Genomic DNA, 16170 nt, shown 5'->3' on the forward strand with positions numbered 1-16170 from the left:
AGAAATTTTGGGCAACTTGTAAGGATTTGCCTTATGATTATCCACCCGGAGAAAATGCTGGTTGTTCAAATACGATGGTTTATGAGCCATGTCCTTGGAGAATTTATGCTTCACTCTTATCCGATGGTATAACTTATCAGATTAAGACTATGCTAGATAAGCATACATGCATAAGGGTAGATAAGAATCCGACTGTGAAAGCTCCTTGGGTGGCTGAGATGTTGACCATCGACTTTAAAGCTGCTCCTTCGATGGATATTACAACTATGAAGGATTTAATGAATGTCAGATATGGGGTCATAGTAGGAAATAGTATGTTGTATAGAGCTAGGGAGATCCTGAAAGAATCAATAGAGGGATCTCACAAAGATTCATATGCGAGGCTGCCAACTTATATCAAAATGATTATGGAGAGGACCCCGAAATCGATCACTGGAATATCGTGGACACGTCCCGAGAATCCGCAATCTAACCCGTTATTTAAAAAAATCTTCATCTCTTTTGACGCGATGCAACAAGGCTTCATCAATGGATGTAGACCATTTATAGGGGTAGATGGGACTCATATGAAAGGAAAGTTCGGCGGAACTTTATTAATAGCTTGTGCTTTGGACGGAGACAACGGAATTTTTCCACTTGCTTATGCTGTTGTAGATAAGGAAACTTCAGACACATGGGAGTTCTTTTTTTATCATTTGAAACGAATGGTCCCTGAAGCATCAAGGACTAAATGGATCATTTGTAGTGATAGACAAAAGGTAGACATAAATACATAATTCATCATCATTTACTAAGGTCGTTTTTATTATTCTGAAATTTTTACACTTTGCTGAATTTTTGCAGAGTTGAATCGCTTTAGCTTCTATGCTACCCGAGGCAAGTAGAAGAATATGTGCTAGACATTTGTATGCAAATTTCAAGCAAGAATGGCCCGGTGACTTATTGAAGAATTACTTTTGGATTGCTTCTAAAGCACACAATGGGTTTGTGTTTACAAAGGCAATGGAGCAAATTAAGAAGAATAGTGTAGCTGCGTACAATTATTTAATGGACGTGCCTTTGGAGTTATGGGCGAGACACAAATTTGATCAATCTGTAAAGGTAGGCGAAGTAACTAATAATTTAGTGGAGTCATTCAATGCATCAATTAGAGAGTTAAGGGGCTTACCAATATTGTCCATGCTTGAGGGGTTAAGGAGAAAGTGCATGAAAAATATGCACAAGAAGAGAAATGCAGTTACAAAATGGAATTCGTCTGTTTGCCCCAGAGTCAAGGAAATGTGTGACCGGGCGTGGGATGACGGCTACTATTGCATTCCAATATCAGCGGGGGAAGGATTGTATGATGTGAAAGATGGTAATCATTACTACAATGTGAATCTTAGGAAATGGACTTGCGATTGTCAAAGTTGGCAAAATTTGGGTATTCCCTGTAAGCATGCAGCGTCAGTCGTTAGGCATACAAGAGGCAAGATGGAACAATATGTGCATTCTTATTACTCCGCACATAGGTATGCCCAAGTTTATCAAGGTACAATCCCTCCGATTCCTGACTTTACCAAGTGGCTTGAAGATGAGGAGCCAAAATTAAACCCTCCTGAGGTAACAAGGAGGCCCGGAAGACCTAAGACTCAAAGGCGTAGAGAAAAGGGAGAATCAGCTAAAATGAAGAGAAGCACAGTTGTTAAGTGTTCAGTATGCGGGACTCTTGGGCATAACAAAAGAGGTTGTCAAGGTGGGGAGACGAGAAAAAGTAAAAGGGCATCTGGAACAAGAATGCAAAATGGAGAATCAAGGAAGACTATACGAGCTACTTGATATTTTCGTAGTAGTAATATTGGAGTGCTTAATCGTCTTGTCAAATGGTATGTTAGACCTTTTTTTGTAAACGAATACTCGATACTTTCGTAGTGATGTTATTTATGGGTCGGTGATTATTTTCTATAAGTATCGATCTCTTTGTATGTGGGCCACAATGCTTCGAAATGGTATGCTAGACCATTTTTTTGTAAATGAATGACATCTTCAGTAGTATTTTTATAATGTTAATTTCTATTATTAGTGTAATTAATCATGTTAACTTAGCAAAATAACACAAACATGATAATTAGGCACCTAAAATAGAGTAAGTCAAATTTTGGGCACCCAAAATACATTTGGTTATAAACCTTGGGCACCCAAAGTGGAATTATGTAAATGTGAGGTACCCAAACTGGAATTTCGCGAAACCTCAGGCACCCAAAGTGAAAATATCCCAAAATAAAACCATGAACGTGGGGACAAGTCGGACAACCAAGTTACTCCTTGAAAAATTGTCTTTCAACCACAGAGCGACACTTCTTCAGCTCGGTTATTCGTTTAATAAATAGGATTAACACCTACTCCTTTTTACAAACTTCTCGTATCATTCTCCTCCATTCGTTTTCATCTCCAGCTCACAAACTTCACGGATCATTCTCCTCCATTGTTTTCATCTCAAGCTCACTTATACCTTTTCTGTTTCATTCTCCTTTTTTCTCCCCGTCTCACTTCTTCTGGCTCCTCAACCTGATTGCAACCTAATCGAGGTTATTTTTTAACACCCATGTTTGATGATTTAATTTATGGGTTTGTTGTTTGATCTTTGGGTTTTATTTATCTTGTTTGATCGCGATCTAATTAAGGTAAGTATTGAATTTGATGGGTTTATTGTTTGATCTTAATTTTATCACATTGGGTAAGCTTTGATTTGAGTTAGGGTTTGGATGACAGTAGACCGCACATTCTTCGTCAACGAAGAGGCTGATTATGGTAAGCGGATATATTTTTGTTGTCTTTGTGATCCGTGTTTTCGTTGAGTGCGTCAAGCCCAAAATTTGTATTAAACCTATCAAGTGATTGAGACGGAAAGGGTACATCTTGTTTCTATTTACCCACCATATTTGTTAATTTAGCAGTATATAATTTTAAGGTTGGGTTTTTATTTCAGCTGGTGAAACCGATTAATTACTTCCTGTAATAATCGGGAGATTAATCTTAGAAAGTTTCGGCTTTTATCAATCGTCCTTTTGTGTTCTAATTGTTGATCTCACAATCTGTGATTCAAAATATATGATTTATACTGACGCCAATGGTCTCCGTCCTAGAGAGTACTTGTAACGTCATTTTGATCATCTTAATGTATCACGGGTCTTCGCTGCTACTATCACCACTCTGTTCTTTGACTCTTTCAAGGTACTATTACATATCTTGATTCATTTGCCTTTCTGCTTTGGGACTTGTGATAATTTGCAATTTGTTTATTATTTGGTATAATTGCTGAGCAACAATGGGAGATCCCTGACCACATTTTGTGCAGATATACTTCATACACTCAATATACTAATTCATCATTTCTAAGTTACTTACAAGTGAATGTCGTCTTTGTATCACAAGATTGACTATTAATAGAATGTGAATCACACATGTGCTTTGACCTTTTCATGATTTGATTACTTGGATTCCTTGGATCATATGCTTGCTGGCAAGCAAGTGTTTTGTGCTACATCCCTATTAGTTAAGCATTCAACATCTGACCATGTAACCCATATTTAAGTGCGGTACATTGTTACCATTTATTGAATTTCTATTCATTTCAAATTTCAGAATGTCCCAAGTCAATACTGACTGTCTGGCGTTGAACATGTCCGTTTGTTTGTCGTAAATCGAGCTACTCATGTGTCTTTGCATATCATGGTTATCATCTCATTTGGCGCTCTTGTGAGCTATTGCATTAAACTCTTGTAAACCCATGTATTAGCATCTGAAATCAAGTCATATGGAATGAATAATCAGGAATCCTAGCTTCAGGGTGTGGACCTGTAGGAAGTGGCCTATTGGAGTAGTGGTCATATGCTATGGGCGACAATAACTCAACTACATGTACAAGTTTGATTACATTTTGATTGCATTCTTTCAATGCTGTATGTCATAAGTATGCAACTTTGGTCGGTCGTACCTTGTAATCCCTTACGTCGTCCAAGGTCCAACTAGAAAGTGAGTTGCCTACTCAAATTAAGTATAATTGACCATTTGCGTTAAAGAATAGTGACTATTAAACATATTGTGCTGCATGTGAGCTAATTCCAGTATACGTCGCATCTTCAAACTCTCTTAGACCCAAATTTAAACGCACGCTCCTCTTCTCAAATTCTCATAAGTGACGCGTTACCCTGTTGCGGACGTACGTACAACCAACTGGGGTCACAGGACGCCACAAAGTTTTAAAAAATAATACAGTTAGTAAGGGCTTGAAAAAAGAAAGAACCATTTCTGTTTTTGTGTACTGTGTAGATATATGCAATGCCAGTTTTCAATATGATAGAATCATGGCTTGTAAGGCAAATTAAGTTCAATCCAAGCCGTATACTTCGTTTACTAACTCGAGTTTCCTATGTTGATAAGTAATTTCTACAGCTTAATAAATGGTCACAATAAATGGTCACACTGGCAGAGTACTCATGACAGATTACAATCAATTTGTGTTATTGTGGAGTTTATGTTGTGTAAATGTATAATGTGGGCAGGTTGACGAAGAGATTCAGACCAAATGAGAAGAAATTGAGCATTTACCATTGCTAAATTTGGCAAAAAAGGTAATTTGTACGTATGATTTGATCCCTAATTAGTAAGCTTTTGTTTTATCCTTTTAGCTCTAACAAAGGAGTCAAATGGAGTCAGTTTGCATGGGTTTAATGTTATTTGGTTTTGTCAGGTACCTGTAATGGCTAATCTTCGGTAATAGATTAATCATGAGACCTAGCAAAAGAAAAATGAATCCCACAAGAATAACCATGATTTTCTTGCTGTAGCTTTTACCTGTTGATGAATCACTAAGTGGAATTCTACCGTGTATAGGCTGGTGTATAGGCTGGTCGATGTGGTTTTTTGAATAATATAGCTTTGTCAAAAGAAGACGGGCCAAAGTTTAACACACTATACAGGTACTTACCTATATGCACACATTTATGTTGGATTCTTGTACCTATATCAATATGTATAATCATCTTAAATGGGTATATCTTGTACATAGTCAGGTTTTCAGAACTTGAAGGATTTTCCTTTTTCATTATGGCTGGCTCGTTTTGTAATACCCCAACTATCCGGCCAAGATAATTGGAGCGTTACCATCTCGGTTTTCTGAGGTAGGGTTTCAAAACTCCAATCAAAGAACATTTTATTAATGTAAATATTTAGTGAATTACATAAACGTAAACAAATGAATAAATAAAATACAACTCGTGACATCTATACTCTTCTAGTCAACTAGACTCGTCTCGTGATATCATCAAGCTCGTCCCGTCTCCCGCGTACTATCCAAAGAACCAGAATATAACCTGCTCCCCATATGACCAAAGGGATATCATATGGATCGACACTGGCCACCCCAAAAGAGATAGGTGACAAAGACACAGACACAACAGCCAGTTTCAACAGATAAATAAAGTATGACACGACTTGAGTGTGTGAACATACAACATGACTATGATATGAATAACATGATATCCAACAACCGCCACCATGGTACCGGGACACGCCCAGGCATACCGACCCGACAACCTCACTCGTACCGGGACACGCCCAGACATACCGTCAACCACACTGGTACTGGGACACGCCCAGACATACCGATAACCACAAACAGGTACCGGGACACGCCCAAATATACCGGGTCCGAAAGCCAACCGAATCCCCTGCCAGACGTCGTGTCTCAACCACAAGAATCCCTCCAAACTCAAGTAATTAATGTGCACACCCTTCTTGGAGTGAGAAAGCTCCAAGAGCCAACCCAAGCGGAAGACGGTCTCCCAATTGCCTTCCGTCTCCTCCTCAACAACCAACAGTCACAACCATCACACTATCCAATATACATGACAAGTATAATAAATGCAGATACTACACAATATGCCAATTACCGATTCATCCAATCATCTTAACCAATATCATGTTATAATGTAAATGGCTAATCAATGTGATAAGCCCATAATTATATATGTTTTTATCTCATATCCATACATTGTTAGTGTCGTCATTCGCATTATTTGCTTCTAAATTATTATATACTAGTTGGAAAGCTCGTGCGATGCACGGGGCTCCTATTAGGATTATCTGCAAAAAAATATTCTTAAGTTGATAAAAAAATTGTGATTGGTGTAGATGATAACCGATTAATTATTAGTGCCTTTAGCATAAAAGTTTAGTCAACGATTAGTATAAGATGAAGTGACATAGTTATAGTATGTAGCTAGCTTTTTCATTGTTACACACAACCGATTTTTAATTAAATACAAAACGCTCTATCTATAAACATGGTGAAGCTCACCAATATAAACCCTAATAACGGAGATATGTCTTTATGAGTTTTGCAAATTATCCTACAACTACGTAAAACTGAATGATGTTACAGAAAAAACGGGCAGGTATCATAATTATATATATTTAGTACATTTAGAGAAAATGTTAGATCTCTTACAACATAATTTTACCCTGATTATTTACAATTAAGAGTATTTGCTCCTTATAAATATCTCGTATATTCAAATCCAAACTGAATACCAATAGAATTAGTAGTCTTTAAACACATCAAATAAAACATATCTCATTTTATTACATGGAATGCACGGGCACCTAATAGTATCATACTCCCTCCATACCAGACCAATGGTAACACTTACCTAATACGGTCGTACCACACCAATAATAACATACTATAAATGGGCTATTTTTTTTCCAATAATATCCTTATATCCTTATATTTACACAAATACCAAGTAGTGGACCTCTCACCAACCTAACATTAATCCTTATTATATTCAGTTTACTTTCCATATTTGCCCCTGCTTTTACCTTTTTTTTTCTTTAAAACCCATTTTTTACCATGTTACAATTGGTCTGGTATGGAGGGAGTATGTGATAACATCAGTTAGTAGTTTATGTCATTTTTTAAAACAGTTGGGTTACCAAGTTAGTATAATAATGTCAGTTGGTAGTATATATTTTATATATTTTATGTCATCTGAAAACATTATTGTCTCAACGAATGCGTTTTGGCATTTAACTATATCAGTTGTATACTAACATTCAGATATATAGTTGGATTATAGAGTTACCGTTCTTATTGTCTCAACACTATCAGTTTTTAACCGAAATAGTCTTTGACTGCTTTTCCTTAAAAACTTCATGCAAAATATATCATACGACATCTTAATTTGGTAAATTGTGAAAACTTCATTGTAAACAATGTCCTTTTTGTGGCCTTGATAAATTTTGTCTCTATCATCGATGTAGAACCTTAATTTCTCGGATGACGTTGTTTGACGCTTCTACATAAACCTGACCATTAACAAAAACTGGTTTCGGTAGATAAATTTCAATGTGATTTAGTGATTGTCACTAACTATTGTTTATTGTCATGGCGCAGCATTAGAGATAGCTGTAACATTTCGTGTTTATGTAGTCTAGTAGTGTGTTTGACCGTGTTAGTTATACGAGATGTCTTTTATATTTTCGTATGTCATGTTTGGTATGGGAGCGAACTTCGGGACGAAGTTCTTTTTAAGGGGGGAAGACTGTAATACCCCGTATTTTATTATCGTTTGGGCGAGTTTTATTATTTAATGGTGGCGTAAAGGTAATGATAAAAGCGTAAAAATAATTGTTTAATTTATATCGCGAGATGAGTCGGGTTTATAATTGAGTGGCATTTTGGGTCGAGGGGTCATAACCCATTTACCCACTTGTTACCCATTTACCCACCTACCTTTTTACCTCACCAAACCCTAAAAACAAACCCTAATACACCTTTAAAACCCTATTCCCCTCCCTACCGTCATTTTGACATCACATACATCAACCCCTCTTTCCATTCACGTTCAAGCATTATACACGGCCAAAGAGAGCACGCCGGTGAGTGTGGAGGGAGTAGGGTCTGCCAAGAGTCCAGGGGAGCCTTTGCTAGGGGTCGAGGGTGGTTGTGCTGGCCGGAAAAGCACAGGTCGACGGCCGTCATAGGTAAGATTTCCCGTTTTCATTTCTGTCCCGCTGTTTTGAATTGTGTTATGTGTCTTTTAGGGACTGTTGTGGCTGTCGTGGGGTTGTGGGATGTGTTGTTGGTGTGGAGTCGAGTCGGGTGGTGGTGGTTAGAGTGGTGGTCGTTGCTGGTGGTGGTTGCAGTGGTGGTGTTTAGGTGTCGGGGTTGGTTGGGGGTTTTTGTTTGTGTTTCAGACATAGGGTAAAGGGGTGGCACCACCGTGGACTCGGGGGAGGTCGAATCGGTGGTGCCACGTGTGTCAGAGTCGCCGTGCGACGGTGGTGGCAATGGTGGTGGTTGGTGAGGTGGCAGGGGAGTGTCGTGGTGGCTGTCGGGTTAAAAAGGGGACTGTTCAGGGCGTTTTGGTTGCGGCTGGGTGTGAACAGGGGGTGTTGGTGGTGGTGGCTCTGACCGCCGGCGTGGGTCGACCACGTTGGTGGTGGTGGGAGGTGACCAGGCCAGACCTGGTGTCAGGCCTGGTGGTCGGCGGTGAGGGTTGGTGGCTGACGGGGAGAGTTGAGGCGAGTTGAAGAGGGGGTGTTTGGAAGTCGGGTTGGATTCTTGTATTTTGGGTCTTTTGTTGCGATTTTTTTATTTTAATGAGTCGGGAATATGTATATTTCCATTATGTACATTATTAGTTTAATTATTGAGTTAATATTAAGTTGCGGTGACGGAATAATGTATTTAAGTTTTGAGTCGGGATTTTTGTTCCGGGTATAATTCCAGAGCAAGTATCGTTACCACCCGTGGCTTGTAGAATAATGTCTTGGGTTAGACCCTTCGTGCTTCTATCGTCTCCCTCGGCCTCCCCTGCAACAATGAACGAACTGAGGGCTTGGCTTTGTGCCAAGCGTACCCACTCCGACGCCCAAGTCAGTGAACTTAGAGGTATAAGTTGTATGCTAATTGGCTAGGAATGTATTGTAGAGAGATAAGAGAGATGTTACCAGATGAATAGTGTATCTAGGTTTAGTTGTGAGATCCTTTCCTCAAAGAAGGTTGAGGAGTATTTATAGGCTTTCACCTTTTGTCACGTAGTGGCCAAGTGGCCAAGTGGCTTATCAGGTGGAAAGACCGTTCTACCCTCGGCCGATGGACCTATGGCAGGCCGGCAGAGGGTCTTGGATATGAGTACGCGGGTATGTGTCCCTACCGGCAGTTGTCGAGCCGAGACGGCGCTAGCCGGCCGATGGGATGCATCGGCTAGACAGTCTAAGTCGTTGACTTCTTTGTGGATATCTTTGACCTTGCTCGGTGTGTTGACTTTGGTCGGCGGTGCGAATATGCCCCATCAATTTGCCCCGCGTAGTCTATGCCGTGGGTATGGGCTCCGATGTATGCTGAGCATATATTCTGCACAAACTTCCGCAAATTTCCTGTATCGGTGTCTTCTTGTGTACCGGCGTGGCTCTTGTTAGGCCGCACCATATACCATATCCCCCCTCCACATGGATGCGTAAAGGGTATCCGATGTGGAAAAGGAACATGACGCTGGCCGAGGCAGTTTGAATGTACGTCTCAACTGTGTCCAACGTCTTTAGCGTCCGTAACTGTGTAGGCATATTGACCGCTAGATGGGCGTCTCAATTGCACTGAGTATACGTTTTTCTTTTAGCGTATCGGCCGTCGTGTTCCCCGTCGCTCTCGGCTTTGACCGAGGTAATCGGGGTTGCGGCCGATAGCGTCCCGTCGTGTAGGCATATTGACCGCTAGATTGGCGTCTCAATTGCGCTGAGTATACGTTTTTCTTTTAGCGTATCGGCCGTCGTGTTCCCCGTCGCTCTCGGCTTTGACCGAGGTAATCGGGGTTGCGGCTTCGATAGCGTCCGTAACTGTGTAGGCATATTGACCGCTAGATTGGCGTCTCAATTGCGCTGAGTATACGTTTTTCTTTTAGCGTATCGGCCGTCGTGTTCCCCGTCGCTCTCGGCTTTGACCGAGGTAATCGGGGTTGCGGCTTCGATAAGCGTCCGTAACTGTGTAGGCATATTGACCGCTAGATTGGCGTCTCAATTGCGCTGAGTATACGTTTTTCTTTTAGCGTATCGGCCGTCGTGTTCCCCGTCGCTCTCGGCTTTGACCGAGGTAATCGGGGTTGCGGCTTCGATAGCGTCCGAATCGTGTAGGCATATTGACCGCTAGATTGGCGTCTCAATTGCGGCCGAGTATACGTTTTTCTTTTAGCGTATCGGCCGTCGTGTTCCCCGTCGCTCTCGGCTTTGACCGAGGTAATCGGGGTTGCGGCTTCGATAGCGTCCGAATCGTGTAGGCATATTGACCGCTAGATTGGCGTCTCAATTGCGCTGAGTATACGTTTTTCTTTTAGCGTATCGGCCGTCGTGTTCCCCGTCGCTCTCGGTTTTGACCGAGGTAATCGGGGTCTTCGTCTTTCGAGGTGAGCTTCTGCGCCTCCCCCCGGTCCGAGACATATATCAGTGTCAGGGTCCTGATGGATACCACGGCGTCGATCTCGCTCAAAGTGACCCGGCCTACGAGAACGTTGTGGGCGGACACGCCGTCGACGACTATGAATTCAGACATAACGCTTTTGGCTGTATTCCCCTCGCCAAACTTCACCGGCAATCTAACCGACCCCAGGGGTACCAGGCCGTCCCCAGAAAAGCTGTACAATGGGTCGGTGCAGGGGTTCAGATCTTCGATCTTCAGTCCGAGGCCGAGAAAGCATTCTCTGTACATAACGTTTGTGTAGGCGCCCGTGTCAATCAGGCATCGCTTCACCAAGTGGTTGGCTATGTCCAGGCGGATCGTAAGTGGGCTGCTATGAAAAGCGACGACTCCATCGTAGTCTTCTTGTCCAATGGTCATGTGCCGGGATCTTTGGGAGCGGGGGTTGCTGTGTTGGGCACAAAGTTGATGGCCGGATGAGGCTCATCCTGGGGCCGTTTGTGCCCATGAGCGGACCCACTGCTTCTGTTGTCCCTGATGACGACATTGACTACTCCTAAACGCTCAGCGGTGGACTTGCTGTTCGGTCCGCCGGTATCTGGTTTTCGGCCCTTGGCAACATATTTGCCGAGGCTCCCCTTTCGGATTAGTTCCTCAATGGCATCCTTCAGGTGTCGGCAATCGTTGGTAAGGTGTCCGGTGTGGCCGTGGTACTTGCAGTACTGGCTCGTGTCACCGTCACTCCTCGGCCTAGGGGTCTTTCCCATTTAAAGGCCTTCGTTCTTGCTTAAAGCGAAAACTTGGCGGGTGATATAACCGGAGGGTGTGATTTTCGTCTTGTTTTTTGTAGTACGTTCCCGAGCTCCCCGTATCCGCCGGGCTTTGTTTCCAGGCAGGCTTGCCTGACCGCGACCTATCATTCTTACGGCGTCTTTCGTCGGACCGTGACCTGTTGTCGCCACGGCGTCCTTCGTCCTGGCTGTCCTGCCTGTGACTCTTCTTTTCGGAGTGCTCGGCTTCGCGGGGATCTTCCCAGGTTTTGTGGTAGTCTTCCACCTTGATGGCCTGGTCGGCCAACTTTCTCGCGGCGTCCGGGCCTGGCCTCCGCTCTTGATGAGCTCGTTCTTTAAGGCTCCCCGTGGGAGGCCCTTCATCAGTGCGAAGGCTGCCAGCTCGGGATTAATTTCTCGAATCTGCTGGACTTTTCCATCGAACCTCTTCACGTAGCTCCGGAGAGACTCGCCCCCTCGTCGATAGTCGGGAGGTCGGATGTCTCTACGGCCCTTCTCTTGTTGCGAGTCTTGGGCTAGGAAAGCGCCCTTCAAGTCGGCGTAATAATACACCGAGCCGTCGGAAGTCCTTTGTACCGACTCGAGCCATCCCATGCAAAGTTGTTGGGAAAATTCGGCACTGACCTCATCGGGCTGCTCCCATACCGACATGTAAGACTCGAAAGCCTCGGCGTGGTCGACGGATCACCATCTCCCTTGTACGACGTAGGTGGTAGCTTGAGCTTGTTCGGCACCGGACTTCTAAGACGTAGGCGTTTAGGGGTCGCCTAACCATGTGTCGAACGACACGCGGCGATCGGCTTCTTGCGTCCCTAACCTGGCTCCTTCCTCCGTGACGGGAGGGGCTCCTTCTTCGACTCGGGCTTCTTCTCCAACTCTGCTGAGTCGGACTCCTCTGGCTTCTTCGGGGTGAGCCTCGTTCGTGTGGCGGGGACGCTGTCCTCCCCCGAGTGCGGGAAGGACTTAGGTCTACCGCGCCCACTTTGGGCTCCCCCGGCGTCTTGACTGGGTCGGCTTCTCCTAGTGCTCCGTTCAAATTTCTCGGAGTCATATTTTGGGCCCCGGTCTCCCGGACGATTCTGCCGCTCTTGTCGTCGTGACAGTGTGAGCGGGCGTATTACTAATTAGGTCTAGGAGCATCTTGACCTTGCTACGTCAACCACATGTCCCATGATGGTGACCTGGTTGGGCTCGGGCAATGCGTGTCGGGTATTGATGGCATCCCGAACTCCGGTTGGATTACACCGCCGGTGGAGGGCTGTACGACTCCAGAATTGTTGAAAGTATCATCTTGGTAAAATGTGGTTTCGTCGGTTACGACTGCATCTTGTTGTTTCGACATTTTCTTAGCTTTTTGGGTGGGTTTTTGTTTTGTGTTTTTTTTTTGTTTGGGAATGAATGTGACTAGCTTCTAGTGTCTCTTCCCCACAGACGGCGCCAATTGTTCCGGGTATAATTCCAGAGCAAGTATCGTTACCACCCGTGGCTTGTAGAATAATGTCTTGGGTTAGACCCTTCGTGCTTCTATCGTCTCCCTCGGCCTCCCCTGCAACAATGAACGAACTGAGGGCTTGGCTTTGTGCCAAGCGTACCCACTCCGACGCCCAAGTCAGTGAACTTAGAGGTATAAGTTGTATGCTAATTGGCTAGGAATGTATTGTAGAGAGATAAGAGAGATGTTACCAGATGAATAGTGTATCTAGGTTTAGTTGTGAGATCCTTTCCTCAAAGAAGGTTGAGGAGTATTTATAGGCTTTCACCTTTTGTCACGTAGTGGCCAAGTGGCCAAGTGGCTTATCAGGTGGAAAGACCGTTCTACCCTCGGCCGATGGACCTATGGCAGGCCGGCAGAGGGTCTTGGATATGAGTACGCGGGTATGTGTCCCGGGCGAGTTGTCGGCCGAGACGCAAGCCTAGGGCCGATGGGATGCATCAGCTAGACAGTCTAAGTCGTTGACTTGCTGTGGATATCTTTGACCTTGCTCAGTGTGTTGACTTTGGTCAGCGGTGCAGAATATGCCCCATCAATTTTATTTCGGGAAGGTTACTATTTTTAGTAACTTGCTATTTTTGGTAATTGCTACTTGGGAAACTTCCCATTTTAGGAAACTTTCTATTTTGGGTAACTTATATTTTTAGTAACTTCTAAATTGGGAAAGTTTCTACTTATAGTAGCTCTTGAGTATGGGAACGGGAATAGTTAATTGAATTAATTATGTTATGTATATGTTTAGGTGGCGAGTTTCGGGTGGAGTACTTCTGAGCTTCAGTTAGCTTTTACCGCTATTTGAGGTAGGGGAATACACTGGACTTGATATAATACTATGTGACTGGATTGACTAAATCGGTGATTTACATGTTATAATATGATTGCCTGATTTCTTTTCGTTAAGTACTATTGTTGAACTGCTGTTTTATTATTACATTGGAGTTGGTGGAGGTGGTGACGATGACATTGTGATAAGGCCCAGGCGGGTTCTCGGGGACTTGCCCCTGGTGTCCTCACAAGCGAGTGGCAGATCGGCTACGGTCGATATTTATAGTCTACCGGGATCGGTATGGTCGGGTTGTCCGGGTTGTGAGTTGTGATGGCGGTGTTGATGATGGAGGAGTATGTGTTTTATGTTACTTATTAATGTGTTACCTACTCGGCCTTCGTGGCGACCCGTGTATTCGTGTACGCCTGTGATGATCCAATTATTGGGAGCGATTGACAGTATTCAGAGACTGATGGGAGCTGGCCGGGAAGAGAGCTTGGATGACTGACTTAGTGCCTAGCCCACCTTAGTCTTTTAGTAGTTTTATCAGACTTATGTTTTGATCGTATTTGGAGACTTTGTTTTACTTTCAGTTGTTATTTCACTATTAACATTATAATAAAGTACTGTGTTTCTTTCCTTTGTTATCTACTGCCTCGGGTTTCCGAGATGGTAACACCATCATTTATCTGAGGAGTCCTAGATCAGGTCCTTAAATAAATGGGGGTGTTACAATAGCAAACAATGACACGACACGAAAACACGACACGATTCCGACACGAAAATAACGGGTTTGGGTTTACATTTAACGATCCATTTATGCAAGTGAGTCAACACAAACATGGCACGAGATTTAATCAGGCGAGGTTTGGGTCGAGCACTCTATACACGAACCTGACACGAATAACTTATTTACTAAATTAATCTCAACTTTTCTTGATCCTCACATAAATATACTTACACTTTTTAACTATTGACATGACACGAAATTAACGGGTTAGAGTTTAGGCTTGATTACCTATTAATGTAACTGGATCGACACGAACACGGCACGAGATTTAATTGGGTAGGGTTTGGGTTGAAGAGTTCAAGATCCATTTAAATGTGACACCTGAACCCGACACGACTAGATCTGTTTGTCACGTCTACATAGCATAGCCTCAACGTTATTGTCTCTGCTTAAGAACGAAAAGAATCTTTGTATCCGAGTAAGTCATTATTATCCTCGGGTTCAATATCTTTTGATGACTTTGGAAACCGTAAGTATCTTCCCTTCTACTATGAATTTTCCATAGCGATTGATAATAAGACAGATCCCGATAGATAATCCTCTTACGGAATTAATGTTCCTCAATAACATAACCGGCATACCACACTTAGTAGAGCATACCATTATGGGTTATATTAAAAAATTCATCATGTATACTCCTTTCCCTTCTTAAACATCTTCCACCTTACTTCTTAGAGGTCAAATTTTGATAACCTTGACCATTAATATGTCGAAAATCATGGTCAGACTTCCGCATTGACAATTGTATAGAAGCAATGCGGAAGGTCATTGCGAAGAGGATGAAATACATTTAGTGTGAAATTCCTAAAAGATAATGAATCTTGCTCCAAAAGTCTACACCAACTAAAATACTCTACCAAATAATCTCGCATAATGAAAACAAAAAACGACTCCTAAAAGTAAGGATGCCATATGAGGGATAAGACATGACGGATGTAGGCCTTCTCATACCCGTATATGATAGAAAAATGACATGCTCCTACTTGTCGCAGGTACAATTTTTCAAAACCATAACCATTTCAACTTGGGAAGATCTTAAAATAGTTTCGTTCCATTTAAAGGTCATATACTCGTCTATTCTATACCTTTCTCAAAATTTTGTTATTATTCGCTACATCCAAGACAAATGCGCTATAGTTGAACACTTCTGATAGATTTTCCTTTTTGATCAAATTAATTTGCTTATTTTATTTTGGAGCTAACAATAATTTTATTCTTATGCGGAAAGCTAATATTTATTTTAAACCAATTACTTATTTATTATATTCCTCGTGATTTTAGAGTATATATGTACCTTGTGTTACAATGCCTAATTGTTAATATTTATTTGAACCAATATCTATAATGGAGATTATAAAATTAAAAAATAAACTGAGATCAACTCCTAACAATAGGGTAAAAAACAAGTAAACATTGGCTGGAAAAACATCAAGAAATAATTAATAGATATGAGGAAGGTCAGGAGATCTTGAAAAATCTCATATATTATTTTTTTTGTAAGTATTTGATAGATAAATTTGATGGGGCATATTCTGCACCGCTGACCAAGTCAACACATTGAGCAAGGTCAAGGGTATTCACAGCAAAGTCAACGACTTAGACAGTCTAGCCGGTGAAGCCCATCGGCCTGTCACCTGGGTCTCGGCCGGACAAGCGGCCAGCCCGGGACACAAATCCGCGTACTCATATCCAAGACCCTCGGCGAGTCTGCCACAGGTCCATCGGCCGAGGGTATAACAGTCTTTTCACCTGATAGCCACTTGGCCACTACGTGACAAAAGGTAAAAGCCTATAAATACTCCTCAACCTTCATTGAGGAAAGGATCCACAAATTGACCTAATAACCACTGTTCATCTGGTAATATCTTGCTTATC

At 42.6% G+C, this 16170-nt stretch overlaps 1 protein-coding gene and 1 long non-coding RNA gene across 2 annotated transcripts; both read left to right on the forward strand.

The window, feature by feature from the left end:
- Positions 1 to 864: 864 nt before the first annotated feature.
- On the forward strand, positions 865 to 1818 carry LOC141629472 (uncharacterized). The gene has a single exon (XM_074442467.1). It carries the CDS (start codon positions 865 to 867, stop codon positions 1816 to 1818), a length of 954 nt encoding a protein of 317 aa, XP_074298568.1.
- A 474-nt stretch (positions 1819 to 2292) lies between these two features.
- On the forward strand, positions 2293 to 4079 carry LOC141633958 (uncharacterized). Its single transcript, XR_012538723.1, has 2 exons — positions 2293 to 2567; positions 3625 to 4079. It is a non-coding gene; the product is annotated as an uncharacterized LOC141633958 (long non-coding RNA).
- Positions 4080 to 16170: the final 12091 nt, after the last annotated feature.

This window comes from Silene latifolia, chromosome Y (genome assembly GCF_048544455.1).
Source record: "Silene latifolia isolate original U9 population chromosome Y, ASM4854445v1, whole genome shotgun sequence".
Classification (NCBI taxonomy): Eukaryota; Viridiplantae; Streptophyta; class Magnoliopsida; order Caryophyllales; family Caryophyllaceae; genus Silene; species Silene latifolia.